The sequence below is a fragment of the Podarcis gaigeae genome (assembly GCF_964106915.1).
Source record: "Podarcis gaigeae genome assembly, chromosome: 7".
Classification (NCBI taxonomy): domain Eukaryota; kingdom Metazoa; phylum Chordata; class Lepidosauria; order Squamata; family Lacertidae; genus Podarcis; species Podarcis gaigeae.
In genome coordinates, this window is record NC_139683.1 from 18,740,050 (window position 1) to 18,763,602 (window position 23,553).

Here is a 23,553-nt window from a genome sequence, read left to right on the forward strand (position 1 = left end):
TGATCATGGCTTTCTTGTATGTCCTCCTGAATGTATTTTGATCCCATACAAAACTGCTCCAGGATGGGAGGTGTTCCAATTTTGCGTTTTAAAAGCGCAGAAAATATCGCAGCAGATACTTAATAAGGGAAATAAATACACATTAAATGAGACAGGGATTTGGAAACACTATTGTGAACCTCTATTAAATTCTTGGCTTTCCAGGTTCCATAATGGTATAATAAAGTTACACAAAATCAATTGTGGAACATGGAAACTGGAATGTTGAAATTTGTTTTAGAATTTTGCATAAGAGGCATCATACACTCACTACAGGAAAATAATAATAATGTTATGCCTATTTGTTTGTTCCTGTATACTTTTATATAATATAAATACTGCCTTTTGTGTAAAAACAAAAAAAAATGAACTCTGTTCTTTTTCTCTCTCTATGGGTACACAATATTGTTGAAGGCAATTATGCTTAATTTGTACCTCCATGATAAAAAGAACTGTCAATTGAAATGAACTCTTGTTAGACTGTATTATCTGATATGTGTTTTTGTTTGTTTTCTTAACTAGTGAAAAAGGCCATAGATTTTAAATCTAGAGGATTTAAATTGTTTCCAGGGAAAGACAACAGCAACAAGTTTTCTATCTGTGAGTGTACTCCTTTTTGTTACTTTTTCTAGTGCAAGAGTGAAGTTTGTGCTGTCTGTGCTGTTTGTGTGTGTTTTCAATATTGTTCACATATATCTAAGCACTTAACTGTATTAAATATGTATTCTATAGTCTGCATGGTGAACGTGAAAGTGTAATTGTACTCTGAAGTGACTTTATGCAAATATGGCATCACTGCAGTGAATTTTCTTTGTGAATATTCCAAATTTAAATTTCGAAGTTCTACAAATGTCCCCCCTTTTTCTAGCAGTAGGCTTTTACTTGAAGTTAAATTGATATGTGCACTCATCCATGCAATCCCTAAACATGTCTTCTCAGATAAACATGTATTATCAGTAGTAACCTCAACTAAATTTGTAGCGACTGATTCCCTAATGAGTGCTTAGGACAATGGCCTTTTAGAGTTGATTAAAAAGGGATAATGAAATTTTTTACTAATATAATACTAATGCAGATTAATGCACGAAAGCTATAATAAACTAGATATAATAACCATTTATGTTCCATGGGGGGAGGATTGTTGGGGTTCTGGATTAGAGAATGAACTGGGTATGACAACTAGTCAGAAACAGCTGCTTATTTTCTAGCCTGAAGAAGAAAATGGTAAAATGTTATAAAATAAACTTTATACCTTCCTAAACTGATTTCCCCCCTACTCATAGTGCCAGAGTCTTTTATACTTTCAACAAAACACGATGAACTACACATTAAAAAGTTGACCCAAATTGTGACCCCCACCTCAACTTCATCATTTTATCTGTAGGCTGCAGAGTTAGAAGAAATTTCAGCAATGGGGATGGGCTGCAAACAAGGAAGTATTTCTTTCCCACTAGCCTTCCTCACTCTGATTTGCCTTTGCGCTTATGCCATATAGCAAGAGATTAGACTAAGTGATGGTGACTGGAGGCAAATCAAAATGGTTGCCCTAAGTCCAGCATCTCGTGTGCCTGAAGAAGAAACAACAACAACAACTGGTATTCAGTAACCAGCATTGAGCTAGCAAAGGAGGCCTCTTGAACCCTCATTTCAAGCTGAACTATTTTTTCTTGGATTTTTAAAAATTGATTTCTACCAATGTACAAAAATGTAGTGCGGGGATTTATTGCAATGTTTCACCAGGCCCACGGACAATCTGTCTTCAGGTTGCTTCCAGGTCTTTCCTAATCTGCGCCAATCAGCAGCGATGATAGTAGGGGATCCACAAGCAACCTGGTGAATATGATTCATTGCTGGTGGCAAATGGTGTGATCGCAATCTGCCATTTTTAGTCACTGCATGGTTTACAGGGCTAGATCTGTTTAGCTTCAGTGACAGAATTGCATCCAAATACTTTCAGACCATTCTCTGAGCCACATGACTGCTCAGTCCCTATTAAGGAAGTACCATGCGAAGATTCAGGTTTGATTATGATGAAGTAACTTAGCCAGTCTGCTGGCCTTAAACAATGAGTTTCTGTAAGCACAGATACCTGCACATTAGGGATAAACCATGGCTCTACTTCTACCCTTACCAAGAGTAAAAGTAGACATAACATTAGCAGGTAAACATTCTGGGTCAAATGTGCTCAAAATTCTGAAGGTGAAAGGAAATATTTATCAATATATTTAATTTTAGCACCTGAAGCCAGCAGAGATTACTTGGGAAAAGCATAATATCAACTGTATGCCATTTTAAGTCACTTTTCAGAGTAGAACCACTTTTGAAACATTTAAGTATGATCTATATGCATAAAATGTGTACACTGAGTTTCTTCTTCACTTCTCAGGCTTTTGACTAAGGTCAAGTGTTCTTCATCGATAAATTGACGTTTGTTGAATTTTGTGTGTGCCTCGGGCAGATTTTGTTTGTGTTGGTCATATGCAAAAACTGTATTGGAATCGGTTCCATGTACTTAGTATGGGGAGAACATTCAGGGGAATTTCTGCATCAGGTATTCTACATAGCCAAGCCCATTCAACTTTTTGTTATAAAGGAAAAATAAAGTAGGCCTATTTTTTACTATGAACACCTGGAATTATTTTGAACAAATCCGATCAATGCTCCACATAGTTCATTATCTTCTGCCCTGACTGGTTGGAACTTTTTGTAATGTAGCCTTTCCCAACTTTCCCAATATTAATTTCAGACCTTGCACTTCAGTGGAGCCATAGGTTCTTTTCAAATCAATTTGTAGTACCGGTTATTTAATCTATAAAATACAGTTGTCTAAATGACCATTGGGCAGACTGGTTATCTATCTGGGGGAATGCAATAAACTGGGAGAAGAAATGAAGAAAGATGTAAAAATTGCAGAATGGTAGTGAGGAGAGAGAAAAAGTTTCACTCCTTGCTACTATTTCCTTCCTTTTGGTACATGGATGCAGGAGGGTACAAATAGATACTGACTTTCAAGGTTCTGCATAACCAAAAGAGTTGGCTGAAACAATTTTGAAACATGAAATAGGATAATATAAACAAATTGTTTCTTTTTCACGAGGAAACAACAAATGAACTGAGAATGGGCTTGATCAACTTGTGTAACGTTTATTTTGCTACTAAAACTAAAGTCATGTTAATACAACATTTAACACTTTCACCTGATGCCATTGCTACTAACATCCATCCTTGATGTGCTGAACTGGATAAGGTCATTCATAACTACTGTTACTACTATTGTGATTAGGTACCTCCTTCTGCCTTTAATGTTAAGCATTTACTTGGTGCCAATAGATTGCTAGGTACTGTTCAGAATGTAACAGTGAGATGGCACATTCTGCTTGCATTTTAAGCCAGAAATAACTATAGGCAGGCAATTCTAATTTTACCAGCAAATTAGCAACATATATAAACCTTCATGCAGAAAATTTATTTTAGTAAAATGCTGTACCATTTAATACTTTGTAAACAGTGATTAGTTAGCTATTCAGCGCCACATATGATAAATGGGCATTAACCATGCTTTTAAAAAAAGGGGGGGGGGATTAGTTTGAAACGTTATGTACTTACAATTGCAAAGACCAAGGAAACGTTAATTTTAGCTCTAATTCAACATTTTGTCCAGTCAGCCATACCATTTTGTAAGGGTCATTCAGCATACTTGGATTCCAAACGGATGCAATTATTGTTGTCTGCAAACCTATGGGCAGCCCATTATTCAGAACTTGTGCTATACTGGTTGTAATAAACACTTGTGCGGTATATGTTTGTTAATTTGTAGAGCACCCTTATGTGGCAATAATATAAGCAAATAATATGGATGTTGGGCTGGTCAGAAGGAGAGAGATCCATGAGGAAAAGGGCATAGCATAGCAACATCCACATATAGGGGCTACTGAAAGCCTTGGAATTTGACGAGGTCATCAAGAATCTGTATTTCAGGGACTGTGTATCCTATCCACACTGAAGCATAATCCAGAATAGCTAGCTAAAATGTGAAAGGGAAGAAAAATAAAGCCCAGAGATATTATCTTTGCTTTATCTACATGCTGTTGCTGTTTCTTTAACTAAGGGCTGCCCCTATCTCCTGTCCCTAGCACTAACCTAAAGCACAGAAAGGTGTTGGAATCTCTACCCCAATTAACCATGCTGTGCTTGCCTTGAAATGTTGTTTACTAGCAGACACTAGTGCTGTGCCAAATGTTGGTCTCACATTTGTAGGCAGCCTTTCAACCCATGGGAAAGAAGAGCTGTTTTCCTGCCTGTCTCAGGATCGTAATTTTACGTTGTCATTTTGTTTTTACCTTCTGTCCAAGAAGAACAGAACAGCAATGGGACAGCAATTTCTTATCCCATCCAGATACCTTCAAGCCCCGTGCCACTTAGTGATTTTATTTATTTACTATGAATTGTACGTAACCAGATCATACACAGCATAGGCCCACTGAAATCAATGGACATGACTAACTCGTGAGTATGACTCACATCAATATCACTTTATATTTCTATGGCTGAACATGTGACCAAAAGTATATGTTCTCACAAAAAAGAATAAAATGAAATGTAAAAAAAAAAATCAATTTCAAAATAAATAAAAACAACATTAAAAATATGTCTGACAGAAAACATGGGAGTCATACACTTGAGAAGCTCAATTAATTAGACACTAGTTTTCTTTCAAAGGTCTGGGTGATTGGCTATTTTACCTTCTCAATAATTCTTCTTGAAGTTTAATACTGTTGGAAGGCCAGAGCCCTCAGGAATTGCAATACTGGTGAAAGCAGTTAGGTTGGTGAGTACCAGGGACAGAGCCTTCTAGGTGGTGGCCTCATATCTGGGATGACCAGTCCAAGAAGTTCCTATGGTCCTCTCTCTGTTTTCTTGTCGAAAATCCCTAAATACATTTTTCCTGTCTGCATTTGAGTGGTTTTATGGTTTGCTTGTTTTAAAGAATTATTTCACCTGTTACTTCTTTAATGTTAGTTGTTTTGACTATTATTTTTAATATTCAAATTGGATACAATAATCTTAATTGTAGAATTCTGCTGCTTGTGGAAAAGATGGGGCAGCGATTTAGATCCAAACTTTAGGTGCACCATATAATCCTAGAATGGTAGAGCTGGAATGAATCCCAAGGGTCATCTAGTCTAACCCCCTACAATGCAGGACTCTCAGCTAAAGCATCCATGGCATATGACCAGCCAATCACTGCTTAAAAACCTTCAGGGAAAGAAAATCCACCACCTTCTGTGTGAATCCATTCCACTGTCTTAAAGCTCTTGCTATAAGAAAGTTCTTCCTGATGTTTAGTCAGAATCTCATTTCTTGTAACTTGAAATCATTGCTTTGGGTCCTAGCCTCTGGAGCAAGATAAAACTAGTTTGCTCCATCTTCCATGTGACAGCCCTTGAGATATCTGAAGATTACTACCATATCTCAGTCTCCTCTTTTCTAGGCTAAGCCTGGAACTCAACTCACTCAGCTGTTGCTCATACAGCTTGGTTTCCAGATCCCTGATCATCTCCTTAAATTGTGGTGGCCAGAACTGGACACATTACTCTAGGCTAGCAAACCTTAAGATTTGCCCCCTTTCCAGGAACTGGACTACCTCAGAATCCAGAGGATCTTGAACACCCCACTTCCACCCCTGTCTCATTTTAGGGCCTTCCATCAGCAGTAGAATGACCAAGGTGCACTTTCTGTGGCCAAGGCAGTGGAAGCTGCTCACTGGTGGTGGACAGCAGACAGGGATATCTGCTGGATCCTAACCACCTCCAACAGTATGGATTCTGAGTTAGGATTGTAGCCTTAATATAAGTTATAGAAATGTTGTAACCTGCCTTTGGAGAGTATGTACTCCAAAAGGCAGCACAACATCCAGCAGCAACAACATTTTCCATGCCATTCAACTTTGGAACAGATGTTTGGAATGAGTGGTAGAGCATATGGCTTGCATGAAATAGGTCCCTTGACTGGAAGGGTGGAGGCGCTGGCAGTCAGTGCAGTCAATACTGAGCTGGTTGAGCCAATGGTTTGACTCAGTATAGGTCAGCTTCCTGTGTTTCTGTCTTCCCATTAGCAAGTCTTCTGCAATATATCCATTAGCTCTTAGTGGTGTTAACCTGCAGCATAGATGAGTCAGTCAAGATTCTCCTTGAACTCTGAAGTTTGTAGAAGTACAACAAATCTTTAAGAGAGGGAAGACTAAGAGATTGAACATCCACTCTGTTCATTTATGTCACATTGATTTCAGTAAGAAATTAAACATGTGCTAAATTCACTCCGATTGAAATTACTGTGATTTAAATGTGCTAGTTCATACCATGGTTATATAATAAATATATTATATAATGCTTATGCTAGTATAAATAGCAACATAAATTATTTATGATTGTTTTCTATCCTTGTCATGTATTTCATCCTACTTTTGATTTGGATATATCACCAATATACGAATGGACAAGTTAAGAATGTTTCACACATACTCTTCCATCTCGAGATACATAGGAGTACTGAATATTTATCAACTACATTTGCCTCAACTATTTTTTTTAAAAAGAAATCAAATGTTGAGATACAGTAATTCAGTTTTTGTCACTTGAAAATAACCTCTATTACTGATGTAATCTGAAGGAATCTAACTTTAATTTCACCTCCACTTCAACTACAGATAGATGTCAAACATGGAGACATAAAAACTTAATGTGAGTCGTGCCCAGCCAGATTAGAGGAGGGATACGTCAATAGTAAAAAAATAAAATAAGTGGCTGAGAAAACAAGAATGACCACATTACACTCTTTGTGAAGGATCAGTTACTGATAGAAAGTGTTTATTAATTTGTAAACCTGCAATGCTATGGACGTTTAGCTGGGAGTAAGTTCCATAGGACATTCTAGTGCTTACTTCTGAATAAATGTGTTCAGTGCACTGTAAATGACAACTAAATGGACACCCCCCTCAGCACATATATCATAGCCTTGGAATGGCCCATGCCTCCTAAGGAAGAATGAAGTCAGATCATAGGCAGGGAAACATGTACACAAGGGCTGAATGTATAGGGCTTATGTAATATGTTTCTTCAAACTGATGGTGGGAGATCAGATATACAGTGGTGCCTCGCTAGACGAAATTAATCCGTTCCGCGATTCTCTTCGTCTAGCGGTTTTTTCGTCTTGCGAAGCAAGCCCATTGACAACTTAGCGGATTAGTGCTAGAGCTGTCAAGCGGCTTCCAGCGATCAGCTGTTAAGCGGCTTATCAGCGGAACAGCTGATAAGCGGCTTAGCAGCTTAGGAAAAGGGCGAAAAAAGCAAAAAAAACCCGCCGGGGGACGCAAGATTTTTTCCTCTTGTGAAGCAACCCCATAGGGAAATTCGTTTTGCGAAGTGCCTCCAAAACGGAAAAACCCTTTCGTCTAGCGGGTTTTTCGTCTTGCGAGGCGTTCGTCTTGCGGGGCACCACTGTATAAATGTTTATTAGGAAACCTCCCTGCAGATCCAAAACCTAATTCAACCATCTCCTTCACTGTTCAAATTTGAGTTTTGCATGTTCAGGAAGGAGAAATATTTTGCACGATGGAGCTTTTGAGTAGTGTGGATAAGTACTGCAGTTCAAAGTGGTATTATCCAATACAGTACAGTAACAGCCAAACTACATGAGCCTGATGAAAGTGTGCTTTTATTGAAAGGTGAGGCCGGATGAGAAACAACCTCCTTCTCATCCAAGTTTCCACATTCCTCAGGTGACAAAGGCATTAGGGCTCAGGAGACAACCCCTGCTTGCTCCTTATGCAATGGAGATACTTATTTTATCTTAGGCATGCAAGATAGACTGTATACTTCAGCTTAGAAGATGAAGGGGAAATGAACCAAAGGAATTGCTGCATGCGATTGTAATTATCACAATGGCTGGTTAAGTTCACAATAAAACATGTTTTATACTGGAAAGAGAACAAGGGTTATGCTCAGACATTCCCAACTCCCCGTCCCTTCTCCCATAGTTTCCCGCAATGTATAACCTAGTGGTTCATGAAACAGTTCTATACATGCCTACTCAGAAGTAGGTTACACTGAATTCAATGGAATTTGCTCCTATGTAAGTCGGTACACCAAATACTTGCATACATTTCTTCTAGAAAACATTGGCTAGCAATGTTGAGTGCTTAACTTGTAGTAATCAAATAAATGGGTTGTGCATTTTTTACAATTCACTGAGCCTGTTCCCTGCTGAAGCGTCCTTCCTGCCATGTGGCACTAGCAGCAGGTAAGCTGCATGCTCAGAGCTGAAGAGCTGGGGAGGTTACAGGACTGCATTGCTACACCACCACTGTGAGCATCACAACTGCATAAATGAAGCTGTTGTGCACTGCAACTGATGAACATAAAACAGAATGCATCACTTTCTAATGTGTTATTAACAGTAAACGGATCTATGAGTAAGAAGTTGATTATCAGGCTTATTATATTTTTCATCTGGTCTGTTTGTGATCCTTAAACATCATTATCCTTGATGTGCATGGTATATCATAATGGTTTAGGAGTACTTTAAATCGGTTTTCTCACTGAGTCTTAAGTTCTGGAAACATTTACTTTCCAGACCACAGATGGAAATTATGTTTGTGATTCAATTTGGTATTTCAAAGGCCACATGACCTTAAACTTTCAATATATAATTACCTATAGTTTGCTTACAATGGGGTTGTACTGTTTATAATGATGGCCTGTAATTTTATATATATATCTCCCAATCCTACCCATGTCTATTTACATGTAAACACCATAGAGTTCAGTGGGGCTTACTTAAAGGTAAGTGGTATAGGAATGTGTCCTTATTCATGTTCCACGGAACAGTCTATTATCTGTTTTATATTTTATGGTATTTTCTCGATGTTGAAAATATGTATCTCCAGCTCACATTGTTTTGTTTTTCTTCTGCAGTAAATGAAGGCGGTATTAAACAGGCATCCAATTTGTGTCCAGATCCTGGAGAACCTGAGAACGGAAAACGAATAGGCTCAGATTTTAGGTAACATTTGCAGTTCAGGGGGTGGGGTGGGGGAGAGACAACTACCCCTTTTTGGCCTAAAATAATTATATATAGACACACAACTATAAATCTATGTATCTGTCTATCACTGATACCCAACATGCATAGCCACAGACTCTTATAGAATTAGTTAAACAGTTCTAATCTATATACTTTTTATTGGTATTGAATTTCATTTAGATGTTTAAGTAGCTGGGAACATACTTTAATACCTTTCCTATTTTAAATGTCACCCATCATTAAAAGATGGACTCCAGTATTAAAAGGTGGACGTTCCTGTATTCAAGGCTAGACAATTTAAATCTCCCATTAGAGTACAATTATTAGCTTGATCACATGGCAGGTACAGTTGTAAATTGTTTTAGGGTGCCTCATGGGAAGCAATTCAGTAATGAAATAATACTAATACTACTAATACTAGCATGGTGTAGTGGTTAAGAGCAGTGGACTCATAATCTGGTGAACCGGGTTCAATTCCCCGCTCCTCCACATGCAGCTGCTGGGTGACCTTGGGCCAGTCACACTTCTTTGAAGTCTCTCAGCCCCACTCACCTCACAGAGTGTTTGTTGTGGGGGAGGAAGGGAAAGGAGATTGTTAGCCGCTTTGAGACTCCTTAGGGTAGTGATAAAGTGGGATATCAAATCCAAACTCTTCTTCTACTAATAATAGAAAGAATTGTTGGGGAGGGATTTCAGGGGACACTATAAATTACTGGGGGGATACAGCCTTTGGAACATGAATTTACCACCTATGCTTTAAGTCACTGGCAAGAGAAACCAAAATGAGGGTGTGTGATTTCCTATTTCATCTCAGTATTTACAGTAACCAATCATCATATGTAATGTTTTGATGTCTCCTAGTCCTATCTAAGACTTTAGGGGGCAGTTGCTGAAATCTAAGCCGTGTTGAAGCTCTCAATTAGATTGGTCATATCAATTAAAGATTTTTTTGAAGCCATAGTTAAATGATATGCCAAGATACCATTATAATATTGAACACAGATACAAGGCATGCTGGATATAGGCTTTCCTAAGTGCGTTTTTTGTGTGTCTATGGACAATCCAGCTTGGCAGATGACAACCTAATACAAAGTAATTCACATGGAAGCCATATGAGTGTAGCATCTGCTCTAGCTTTTGGCACCAAGCAGTTTGATGATCCAGACTAAATTGCCTTTGTTCTGTTTAGCACAGTTTGGAAGTCTGAAGAGATAGGAGTAGATGGTGCACAGTTGCCTGAGCACCAGCTTCTGCTCTTGGAAAACAGCAACGTAACCTTTGTGTGACCTCATTAGAATAGCTCTGTTACCAAGGTCCAAAGTTAAATGGCCCAATTTCTGACCCATGATCAGGTTTAATACAGTTTTGTGTACTTGGGAGTCTTCTTCTTCTTCTTTGGCGATCACTTGTAGCCGAGTAAGATTGTCTTCCATAAACACGGTTTTAACAATGAGTCTGTAAGTGACTGTGGAGGCCAATTCTGGATCCACACGTCCTTCCACAGTGGGGACATTGGTTTCCGGGCGGGAGTTGTTCATGGTGTGGATTTGCCAAGCGTGCCTTCCTCTTAGCATGTTTCTTCCTTGCGTCCTGAGTTTGAGTGTCTTCAAAGCCCATGACACCTTTGGTAAAGGCTGGAGTGCTCGCAGGCCAGTGTTTCCCAGTTGTCAGTGTTTATACTACATTTTTTTAAGATTTGCCTTGAGACAGCTTTTAAACCCTTTTTGTTGACCACCAGCATTATGCTTTCCATTTTTAAGTTTGGAATAGAGTGGTTGCTTTGGAAGTCACTGTATGACTTACATCTGGCTCAACATGCATGATTGCACTGTAAGGCTGCAAGTATGCACTTAACCTGGAAGTGAGCACCTTTAACCTCACTGGAGCTGGTTTCTTAATAGACATGCATAGGATTGCACTGTGAATTTTGTTTTATTTTTTTAATAGCAATAATTTGATTACTGGTCAACCTGTATTAGGAAATAAGATCATCAGCTAGCACAAAGAATTAAATTGCTTTATAAAACAAGATTCTAAATGTCAGGTTCCCATAGCTGGGGAAAACAGCTTTATTATGGACTGTCATCATTTGTAGAGGTGACCCTAGCAAAGCGACCTGCAACATTTGAGAAGAGTGGGTGCAGGAACTAGGGAAATACGATTAATAATAAGAAAATAAAATTATTTCAAACAGTTTCAGTCTTATATTCTGACCAATTGGCGCTAAAAGTTATAGAAACTATGTGCAAAGCTGATTTCTACAGGTGTGCATGTGTGGGTATGTGGCACAGAGGCAGAAGGACCTGAATGTTCATCATTTTCCAAGCAACCATCACTAGCCAAACTAGCAAAGAATGCAGAACAAACAGTAACAAGGTGTTGCATTACTTCAACATGCCTTCTCCAGGGACTGGAAAGCCCTGGTAAAAACTTTCCCTCTGATATGAAGCTAGGCCTGTCAGTCACAAAAGAAGTCTGCTTCTCACTTTTCGTTATTTTGACATTTTCCTTACATGACAAACTTTGGAAGAAACATTTCAATTTTTGCAGACGCACTAGGTGAAGTGTTTCATTTTTTTAATGTGCACACCTGCGAAACAGCAAGTGACCAACTTTGCTTTGAATTCGAGAATTATCTGAACCCACAGCACACCCCTCTCCGCAACAGTTTAGCAGCCGAATGGCAGTTCTCTGATTGATGTATTTTATTTCTTTCCTAAAATTTATGAAATAAATTGTAAAAAAAAAAAACTCATAGCAGTTTACAAAAAGTTAAAATGAAGAAAAAAATTACAGCCATACTTTAAAACATGAAAAAGTTAAAATACTAAAACAGATTAACATTACTTCATCTTTCATGTTTCTAGCAGCCTTTTGACCCTTTTAATTAAAAGCCAAATTCACTTTTATGATGCTCACTTCCAAATTTGTACGACTGTATTATTTTGAAGTTTAAGCTACAATTTTAAGGTCCTCAAAATGAAGTGTTCATAAACACCGAGTTCTTGAAAATCTGGAAATCACCCAGAGGAAACATACTAATAAATAAATAAATCTGTGAATATAGTAAACATAAGAAGATGTTTCTGAAGGACTTTTAAATAATTGAAAAATACAAACACATATATTGGTAACATAAACATAATAATTTATTTATAGGTTAAAACTACCCTACAGTGCTTTAGATTTTGAATATATACATATGTGTATGCTATTTCATATATATAGGAAGTTTTTGCAGAAGCATAAGGATTTCATTACTCACTGGAGCTTCTTTCATTTTATTTGCATTTCTATTCCACAGTTAGTTGCCCCAAGTCTGCAGCTAGTTACCATATACATGTAAATATTATATATACATACTGGAGTGGAAAAGCTTCATCTGTTTAACTGCATTTCCATAATGATTTTAGACTTGCCTGTGAAACAGTAAGGCAAGCAGGTATATTTCAGTAGGTATACTGCTGACCTTGAGTATCACTTCAAATCTCAGTGTAACCAGTCTTATGCATAGCTGCTGGGTAGACCAGTGATTTAAACAGCCCGCACTTCTTCTACTGAAATCAAATCTACTTAAATCAAGATTTAATCACCCAGAAGAAGGGAGGGGGAAATTTAATTGATATCCCTATCCCCCGCACCTTCAACTTGAAGTGCAAAAAAAGGTCCCGTTCATTTCCATGGGACTTCCTTTTGCATTGGAAATTGCAGGCACTAGGACCCTGATATGGATCAGAATCCAAGCAGTGAGGTATTGCAGGCATGGCCAAACTCCCATGATCCCTAGCTAACAGGATGAGTGGTCAGGGATGATGGGAACTGTAGTCCCAAAACAGCTGGAGGGTCAAGTTTGGCCATAACTGGTTAAGCATCCCCTGGACTCCACCTGAGGGTAGAACTGTGCAAGGGATGTGGGTGGCACTGTGGTCTAATCCACTGAGCCTCTTGGGGTTGCTGATTGGAAGGTTGGAGGTTCGAATCTGAAGACGGGATGAGCTTCCGTTGCTCTGTCCCAGCTCCTGCCAATCTAGCAGTTTGAAAGCACGCCAGTGCAAGTAGATAAATAGGCACTGCTGTGGCGGGAAGGTAAACGGCGTTTCCGTGCACTCTGGTTTCCGTCACGGTGTCCCGTTGCACCAGAAGCAGTTTAGTCATGCAGGCCAAATGACCTGGAAAGCTGTCTGTGGACAAATGCTGGCTCCCTCAGCCTGAAAGATGAGCGCCACAACCCCATTATTGCCTTTGACTGGACTTAACCATCCAGGGGTCCTTTACCTTTTAGAACTGTGCAGTAAAAATCAAGTGCAGTTGACCCTTGCATGAAACCAAAAACTTCACCCCAAGTACCCTTAATTGGAAATAATACCGACAGAATAAATTAGAATTTACTTGTGAGTAGCCATGCATGATATAGGACTGTAAGATGTGCCCAGATATTCATGAGATTCATAAAAAGTTATAGATGCTTCCTTAAAATAAAAAAAGCAAACTTGAAAGCTGTAGAGCCCTATGGGTGGGTGATTCTTATGCCCAATAAATTAGTCAATTTTCTGCTCTGGATAGGGTCGCACTTACTCTGAAGGAGCAGGTACACAGCTTTGGAGTGCAGCTGCAGGAATGTCTGGGAGGCCTGCTGCTGGCTAATTAGGGATTTAAGAATGGGGATGTAGATCCAAATGCAAATCCAATTTAGGCTTGAAGTTCCTAAAGCGAGGATATTTGACAAACACTGCTACATGGAATAGAAAATCAATGGAAATAAGGCAGAATTATGTGTATAACTTAGCAAACGATGGTGAATATTAATTGTGTGTTCCCCTTTTTATTGACACGCTCAATTTTAGCCTGGATGCGACAGTGCAGTTTTCTTGCGATGAAGATTATGTACTACAAGGGGCAAAAAGCATCACTTGTCAAAGAATAGCAGAGGTTTTTGCTGCATGGAGTGATCACAGACCAGTATGCAAAGGTAAAAAATATGATTAATTTGTACAACTAGCCAGTTTCCTTTAAAAAAAAAATTCTAATAACAATCACCTGAAAATATTGTTGAAATGCAAACTAGTGATTTCTGTTGTTTCCTTCTAATTGCTTTACGTTTACTTGTTAACAGATTTGGTTCACTGCATTTCCTTCTAACTGTCACGCCACAATGTGATAACAGGTTTACTTTATAAGAAACATTACTTTATAAGAATGTAAGGCCTTTATATGCTTCTTTAGGTCATCCCTTTTGCTGCTTCCCTTCTAGATTAAAGAAAGAGAGAAAGCACTGTCCCCAAATCCTAACATGCCAAAGGCAAGCCTTGAACTACTTTCCCTTTATAGCTAGAGCCATGCCACACATTATTATTACTGAGGCTCTGAGGCTCTGTAGATCAGGACAGTAAAATGCTAAGTGCTATGAAGCTCCAGCCAGGCCACAGTATTTGGCTTATATGTTCAGTTTGGTTTACTAAGTCTCAAGTTGTGGAAGTGCTGATTGAAAGCATTTTGTAGACCCGGGAACTCATTTGGAAGTGCTGATTGGTTTAGTGCCACAAAGAATGAAACTAATTGCCTTACCAGGAGTCGGTGTTTCTCCCTTTCTTCTTCCCAGTTACAGATAGGTAGCCGTGTTGGTCTGCCATAGTCAAAACAACAAAAAAAAATTCCTTCCAGTAGCACCTTAAAGACCAACTAAGTTCTTTAAGACCAACGAAAGCTCATACCAAGAACTAACTTAGTTGGTCATTAAGGTGCTACTGGAAGGAATTTTTTTTTGTTTTTTCTTCTTCCCAGTTCCCCTGAACTGAGGAGCTTCATTTGTCCACTGATCATTCATTGCTAAGGACATGCCTGTGTTGAAAGAGGTTGGACTACACAATATTCTTTGTCAATTTAGTTGTATATCCTTCACTTTTTGCATTAAACTTTCTTACAATTAACGAGGATAATAAATTCTTTGGTAACATGGAATTCTGTTGTTTAATCTTGCTATTTATTTCTAATAATGTGAACCTTTCTTCCCACACCATTCTCAGAGCCAGTTTTCGGCATGCTTTTGTAGCTTCATCCCTCGGGTTACAAACACTTCGGGTTACAAACACTCCAGGTTACAGACTCTGCTAACCTGGAACTAGTACTTCGGGTTAAGAACTTTACCTCAGGATGAGAACAGAAATTGCATGCCAGCGGTGTGGTGGCAATAGGAGGCTCCATTAGCTAAAGTGGTACCTCAGGTTAAGAACGATTTCAGGTTAAGAACGGACCTCCGGAATGAATTAAGTTCGTGACCAGAGGTACCACTGTACTTTAGCCAAGTGTTGGCAGTTCTTTGAAAGCCATAACCATTTCAATACGCTGTAAGGGTGGATCTACACTCGTGGTTTATAATGTTAAGAACATGTTATTATAATGTGACACCAGAGGGCGTCACCCGCAATAGGGAAACTGCATGTTAAATGTTATAGAGTGATAGATAGAAAGATAGATCATTCTAATAACGTTTAAAAGATCAATGTAGATCCAGCCTAGATGTAGATCCAGTCTGGCAAGAGGTGTTTTTTTTTTTTTTTTAAATAAACATACAAGATGATAAAATATCTTGAAACCCATCCTTATTAGGAACGGTTGAGAGAATTGGGTCTGTTTAGCCTAGAAAAGAGGAGACTGGGAGGAGATATGATAGCCATCTTCAGATATCTAAAGGCCTGTCCCATGGAGGATGGAGCGAACTTGTTTTCTCCTGCTTCAGAGGTTAGGAACCAAACCAGGGGCTTCAAAGCAGATTCCCACTAAACATCAGGAAGAACTTTTATGACCGTAAGAGCTGTTCTATAGTGGAGCAGACTTTCACGAGAGGTGGTAAACCCTCCTTCACTGTAAGTTTCAAAACAGAGGTTGAATGTCCATCTCTCATGCATGATCTAGTTGAGATTCCTGCATTTTAAGGGGTTGGACTGGATGACCTTTGGGGTCGCATCCAGCTCTACAATTCTATGATTCTAAGATTCTCTTTCTCCATTTTAACTGCTGTCCTGTTAATGAGTCTTTTTACAAAATCCGATCTCCTCAAACACATAGTTGAGCTGCAGTTTTAGTGAACTCAATTGTGCACAGCAGTTGCTCACAGATAAGTGTTTCCAAGCAGTGGATATACTGTCTGAAGAAGAGCACAGATGTTAAAGGGAGAAGCAGAGGCACTACTTAAGGACTCCTACATGCCAGCTATTAAATCAGTTGCCTGCTATGCAGTAGGAACCAGTGTGGGTGGGGGGCACAGCTGTGGTGGCGTCCTCCTGACTCCAGCATCACTATAGCTTACCTGGACAGAACTATGATGGGGCAGGGCAGTGGCAAGTTGGTTATCTGTTCACTCTTTGTATATCCCTATGGAGATCAAACGGACAGAAAAAATGCTTTTGGGGATGCAGTTTATTACTTCGGTTCCTATCCTATGCATGTTTATTTTGAAGCAGGTTGTTCAGGTAAAGGAGAGCAAGCCTAGCCAAACACTGTGGGGGCTGCTTAAGAACTAACACATAGGGTTGGGCTGCGTGTGGCACACACATAAAATTTTGTATGTGGAAACTCCTACATGCATAGGCCAGAATCTCATGGTTAGTCATATGGGCTGCAGATTTATGAGGCAGATTTGGGGGCTTCCTGTGGACTGGCAGCCTGCCTCAGAGCTGAGTTGGGCCTCCCCTTGCTAGCAACCAGAATTGATCAAATCTGTAGCGCTGTGGGTTAAACCACAGAGCCTAGGACTTGCCAGTCAGAAGGTCAGCGGTTTGAATCCCCGCAACGGGGTGAGCTCCCGTTGCTCGGTCCCTGCTCCTGCCCACCTAGCAGTTCGAAAGCATGTCAAAGTGCAAGTAGCTAAATAGGTACCGCTCTGGCGGGAAGGTAAACAGTGTTTCCGTGCGCTGCTCTGGTTCGCCAGAAGCGGCTTAGTCATGCTGGCCACATGACCCAGAAGCTGTACGCCGGCTCCCTTGGCCAATAAAGCGAGATGAGTGCCGCAACCCCAGAGTTCGGTCACGACTGGACCTAATGGTCAGGTGTCCCTTTACCTTTTTATTTGAGATACTGGCACAGGCTAAATGCCTTTGAGGATCACACTCTTATTAAGGTCTGTTGGTTAGAGCAATCAGGGACAAGGGGGCTGGGCACAAAAGTGCCAAGATAAGCTTAGGGCTTATAATCTTCAAACGGAGAACTACTTAGCCCTTAGCTCATGTGACCTTAGAAATTGGATTTCTGATTAGAATGCCAACCAAGACAGAGCATCCATCATTGCTGCCCATTACTCTATTTGGCACCCCCCCAAAAAAAAAAAAAATTAAGACCAATCACTCATTACCTTGAGACCTCCCCACAATTACGCAGGGCCTTTGTAGAACGAAGATTCCAAGGTTAATGTTGTAAATTTCTTTTTATGTTGTAAACTGCTACAGGTTACATTGTATGATTTTATATGAAAGTTTCCTTTTAGTCTCTGTCATCCATAAAGGTCTTTGGCTATGTACAATAAAATTGACTCTCTCCCCCTATCTCTGCAGCCCATGTTTGGGTGGGTGGGTTGGGGGGAGAGACCTTTGCAGCAGCATCTGAATTAGACTTTTGTCTTATTGGAGAAACGCTTCTTTGAAGTCAGTTCAGGGAAATGTTAAATATGGTTTTCTCCAGCTTGGATTTTTCTTTCTTTCTTAATCCTCTAAGCGCCAAGCAGCTGTATTAATACTGTTACTTTCAGGAGTGTGAGATTAAAGGATTTGTTAAGGGGTATGTGTATGTGTGTGTTTTGGTTCACACGGCTGTGTGAGCAGCAGGCAAGCCAACTGATTATTTGTGGCCTGGTAGTTTTTGGAGTTATTTTCAGTACTGAATCATTTGTTCAAAGATACAATCTGAACATGAGGAAACATTAATATATGGTAAATGTTTTATACCAGCTACCAAACCCCCCTCCAAATCTCTTCTTGTATTGAATTCAACCTTCTAACATCTTTTATTTAATCTTTTCTTTCTTTAGTTCCTTCTCATCAGAATACTTTGGCCCCAGTTTTATATTTTATCATATTACAGTTTATTTTACTAATCCTTTCCCAATTTTATCTGACTTGCCCTTTTGAAAAGAACCCTATTCCTATTGAACTGTGTCCTTTCTCTCTCTCTCAATTACAACATTCATTTCTCTTTTCTATTGTATTCTTTTCTTGATTGTTGCTACTTTCTGAACATAGTGCAGAAGGGTGGTCACTCAGAAGTAAGCCTCATTGTGTTCAGAGACCCTCCAAGTGTCCCTGTTTTCCAGGGACATCCCTGATTTAAAGAAGGCATGCCGGGTTCTGATTTGATCCTGGAATATCCCACTTTTCCTTAAGATGTCCCTATTTTCATTGGAGAAATGTTGGAGGGTATGGAGATACACTGGTGGAGGAATGGGAGTGTGGAGGGAGCAGTCCGTCCCTGGCACCACTATTCCGGTAGGGTGCCATCGTGGTGGGCCCCCCGGACACGCGCCACCCCCATGCGCTGGGTGCCATGCCCCCACGGGCGGTGCACCATGCCCCCAGAATGTGCGCCATGCTCCTGTGGACCGCGCGCCACACCCTCACGGGTGTCATACCATGCCCCCAGGATGTATGACAAGCTCACACGGGCTGTATGCCATGCCCCCGGGGGGCACTGTGAAAATATCTGGCCCCCGAGCTGTCTGAAGGCAATTCTGTATAGGGAAGTTTGTTGTTTTTGTTGTTGTTTTTGTTGTTGTTCACCACCCTATACCCGGGTGTCTCAGGGAGGTTCACAAAATAAAATCAGGATATAAAATGTTTTTCCGTATGTTGGAACCAGGGCCGGATTTAGGTTTGATGAGGCCCTAAGCCACTAAAGGTAAGGGGGCCCTTTATATGTCCAGCTGTCCTTTGTCAACAACAAATTGTCACTGTTTTTTTGTTTTGAATATATGCTATATGGTGATTTATGGACCTAATAGGTATCTATGGCCATTTGGACATAACAAATAGGAGCCTACACAACACAAAACACTGTTGCTGTATGTAGATTTTTATTTTATTTTATATTTTGGAAATGTACAACCAGGTTTTTTTTCCTTTATTTTTTGGGGGGGCCGCAAGAGAGTGGGGCCCTAAGCCAAAGCTAGTTTAGCTTATATGTAAATCTGGCATTGGTTGGAAGCTTCCCAAAATGGCTGGGGCAACCCAATAAGATGTGTGGGATATAAATAGTAAAATGATCATTATGGAATGGGATGCCCCTATTTTCATCAGAGAAATGTTGGAGGGTATGTGTTCAATGAGACTCATAGGAAAGGAGCAGCCAGTCTACTTCAAGTGGCTTACTCAAAATACTATCTAGACACAGCATCCTCAACCACATTGTCCTGGTCCTTAATGCAGAAGTCATAGTCTTGTAGGACCAAGCTCCAGTGCATGAGCCTCTTTCTGATGGGTGCTCCTAGCAGCCAACAGAGGGAGAAGTGGTCAGTCTGAAGGAAAGCTTCTTCCCCCTAGGTATGACCAGAGCTGTTGTTGTTTTTCCCGGGCCCAATTTATCTGGGTATGTGTGTGGAAATTGCCACACCCTGGACTGGCTCCAAGGCTCTCATTTGAAAACAGTTCCCTTCCCTTGATGCAGGCCACATCTCACCCACCATTCCAGAGAGCTGTGGAATGCCTTGTTCCTGGAAGTCAGCTTGGCTGTTTAAACTGAGTGGAATCTTGGTGGAGAAAGCACTTGCTGGGTGCTGGGTGCTGTCTTGCTGTCCCTGAGTAAACACTTAGTTTTCTTGAGAACCTCAGAACTCTGACCCCTATCTGGGGGCTGTAGGCTTTTTAAGAGAGGGAGGGCAGTTACCAGATAGTTGGCAATATGACTAGCGGTTGTGCAAGGAAGGGCGTGAGCAGGCTTCCCATTGCAGCGCTTCTTCCTAGGCAAGTGTATAGAAAGTGATTGCAACTTTTAGCAGTTTAAGTGTGTGCAGGACTGTACTCATTTTTGAATAAAACGGACTTGAAAGAAACATACATTTGGGGAAGTTACATCTTCAAGACAGTGTGACTACCATTCTTATAAGAATTGGGCTTTCTAATTTGTATTTCTGTTTCCTCTCTTTTCTATATCTTGTCTTTTTTATTATAGCATCCATACATTGCTTTATTCATGCAGCTAGATCAGGCATGTCCAACTGGTTGATCGTGATCTACTGGTCAATTGGGGGGTATCTCTGGTTGACCCTGGTTGATCACATGATCCTGATCGATAGCCCCCCCAAAGCTCAACAACCTCAAAACAAGCTCAACAACTTTGGCTTCCTCCAAAAAGCTGAACAACCATGGCTCCCCCCCAAAAAAACTCAACAACTTTGGTCAATCCAATGGGTGTGTGTGTGTGTGTATATATATATATATATATATATAGGGAGTAGATTGCACATGACTGAGCTAGATCTATACATAAATTATAACAAACAAGGGACATTATATTTTAACTTGGGTTTTTTTAGTTGGAAGTATATATGAAATAACTATTAAATTATTATTATTATTATTTTTTAAATGAAGACCAACTAGATACCTAAGAAATTCCAATCTGTTTATGTACATATTATTCACTGAAGCACACACTCCAGTTTTTCTATTAAAATATTGCATTTTATATCAGGATTCATCTTGCTTAAAAATAATTTACTTTGTTAACAGCATGCAGGTTTATTACAAACATGCTGTGTTCCTGACATGACCAAATTCATTTAAAGCTGACTTTATTGTTCAGTAAAAATAGTTCTAATAAAATCTTATTGCTATATAATGCATTGCTCATAAATTACTTTTAAATGATATTAAAGCATTCTTTGAGCAATGACAGCAGATAATATTCTAAAGAAGATTTTCATTAAAAATAGAGAGGATTCCATCTAAGTGTTTGCTTTCAATTTAGCAAAGAAAGCTGTAGGAACTCCTGATTTACTATAGCTTGCTGTGTGCTGCTGGAAGGTTGTAGTTTGTGATCTATAAGATAAGCCTCAAATTTTCTGTTACTGCCACACAGCTTGAGTAACTCCCCAGCATAAACCACTTTTTTATGATATTCATTTTTTCTTCCGTGCCCCTGCAAGAAACATGACATTCTGTGGAGGTAGTGAGTTACTGTTTGCAATTCTGTTAAATATTTGCCCCAGACCTTCCAAGTGTCCCTATTTTCCAGGGACGTCCCTGATTTAGAGAAATTGTGCCAGTTTCTGATTTGATCTTGGAATGTCCCACTTTTCTTTAGGTAAAGGTAAAGGGACCCCTGACCATTAGGTTCATTCGTGGCCGACTCTGGGGTTGCGGCGCTCATCTTGCTTTATTGGCCGAGGGAGCCAGCGTACAGCTTCTGGGTCATGTGGCCAACATGACTAAGCCGCTTCTGGTGAACCAGAGCAGCGCACGGAAATGCCGTTCACCTTCCCACCAGAGTGGTACCTATTTATCTACTTGCACTTTGATGTGCTTTCGAACTGCTAGGTTGGCACGTCCCTATTTTCATTGGAGAAATGTTGGAAGGTGTGGAGTTATCCACTCCTGAAGGCAATCCTGTGTAGGGAAGTTTTGTTGTTGTTGTTGTTGTTTAATATTTTATTATGGGGGTTTTTTTATGTTGGAAGCTGCCCAGATTGGCTGGGGCAATTCAGTAAGATGTGTGGGGTATACATAGTAAAAATATCATTATGGAATGGGATGTCCCTATTTTCATTGGAGAAATGTTACCCTCCTGGATTCCTATGTAATGACATGAGAGCATTCATCATAAACAGCTAGAAAATGTGTATATAGAATAAGAGCAGATAATAATACAATAGTGAGGTTGCATATCTGTAATGCATTTATTTTGATGAAATACTTAAGTACTCAAAAAGGGATCAAAGGAATGCATGTGGGTGTAAAATGAAGAGCAGACTCCCCCATGCCTGCTTGATCCACTTCTGACTTGTGTGAAGGCAGATTCTAACCATGTTCAGTCAAATGCAGTTAAAACTCCCCTAGTGATCCAGTATCCTGCATAATCAGGGTTCCTGGTCAAAGGAAGGATTCTTACCACATGCAACTTAACCAAGGATGGGAGAGAAATATGGCAAAAGTGAATTCCGATGCAGAGACATCCATTTGCACTGTGCAGATTGGATTATGTGTCTGCTTGAGAATCTGCACCTTGCCTGATCTCCTAATTACCTTGCCGATCTTATAGGATATGGTCTGTAGGTTGCCCCTCTGGCTTTTTATGCTTGCTTCTTTAAAAACAACAACAGTGTACTGCTGCCTGCAAATGGCTAGCTAGTAGACAGGAATTGTGGGTGCAGAGATACTTCTTCTAGTACAATTCCCCCTGAGAGTGATGGCACTCCTTCAAACTGTGTTGCTCCCAGGGATGTTTGCTTTTGTGTTTTCCATAGATATACTGGGAGAAGCCCTATGGGCTAGCTAACAACTTGTGAACAGCTGCAGTTGCGTTTGTAAAACAAGCAAGAGAAGCTTGTTTGTAAAACAAGCAAGAAAGGCAGCCATCAAGATCAGCTTTTTGTTCTTTTCAGCCAAGAAATTATATGCAGGTGTTGTTGTTGGGGTTGGTTTCTTTGTTTTTGAATATGCATGAATTCATTCTAAAATATCTGCACAGAACTGGGACAGGGCAGACAGTACTCCAGTACCATGGGACCAGTTGAAATGGGTTCTTCAGCCTACCTCTAGAAATCCACACCCATAATAAAACACCACTCTGGAGAGGGCCATCTGGAGAGGGACGCGGGTGGTGCTGTGGGTTAAACCACAGAGCCTGGGACTTGCCGATCAGAAGGTCGGCGGTTCAAATCCCCGTGACAGGGTGAGCTCCCGTTGCTCGGTCCCTGCTCCTGCCAACCTAGCAGTTCGAAAGCATGTCAAAGTGCAAGTAGAGAAATAGGCATCACTCTAGCAGGAAGGTAAATGGCATTTCCAGAAGCGGCTTAGTCATGCTGGCCACATGACCCGGAAGCTGTATGCCGGCTCCCTCGGCCAATAAAGTGAGATGAGCACCGCAACCCCAGAGTCAGTCACAACTGGACCTAATGGTCAGGGGTCCCTTTACCTTTACTGGAGAGGGCCCTAGTTATATTTAAAGCAGTTATGTGACGCAGCATGACAGCTGTAAGTTCAGGATCTGGAAGGCAATGAATTTGCCCATACAACACAGTAATTCAGCAGCCTGTGTCGTGGAATAAGTTCTTATTTCCTTTCCCAAGGAGCAGGAGAGAAGAGAACAAAGACTGTGAGCACAGGGACAGCAATGTGCGAAAGGGTAGATGGTACAGGTTTCTTATGAAAGTCTTACAGGGCTGAAATAGAAGCAAGCACTAATTTAAAACATACTGGAACAAAAAGGTGTGGGGTGCCATTCCTCTGGGAC

The 23,553-nt window shown here is 40.2% G+C and overlaps 1 protein-coding gene across 5 annotated transcripts in view; it reads left to right on the plus strand.

Moving 5' to 3' along the window:
- Positions 1-23,553, plus strand: part of CSMD3 (CUB and Sushi multiple domains 3) — a 580,687-nt gene that overhangs the window by 281,442 nt on the left and 275,692 nt on the right. For 3 of the 5 annotated variants that reach the window (XR_014566768.1, XM_083748860.1, XM_083748862.1), the window contains 3 exons: positions 562-639; positions 9,012-9,099; positions 13,965-14,089. Coding sequence is in view for 4 of the 5 variants with exons in the window: in XM_083748860.1 (XP_083604986.1) it covers positions 562-639; positions 9,012-9,099; positions 13,965-14,089 (291 nt within the window). In the remaining variant the exon portion in view is untranslated. The remainder of the gene's footprint in view (positions 1-561; positions 640-9,011; positions 9,100-13,964; positions 14,090-23,553) is intronic. The other 2 variants (XM_083748861.1, XM_083748863.1) reach the window with 1 other exon arrangement.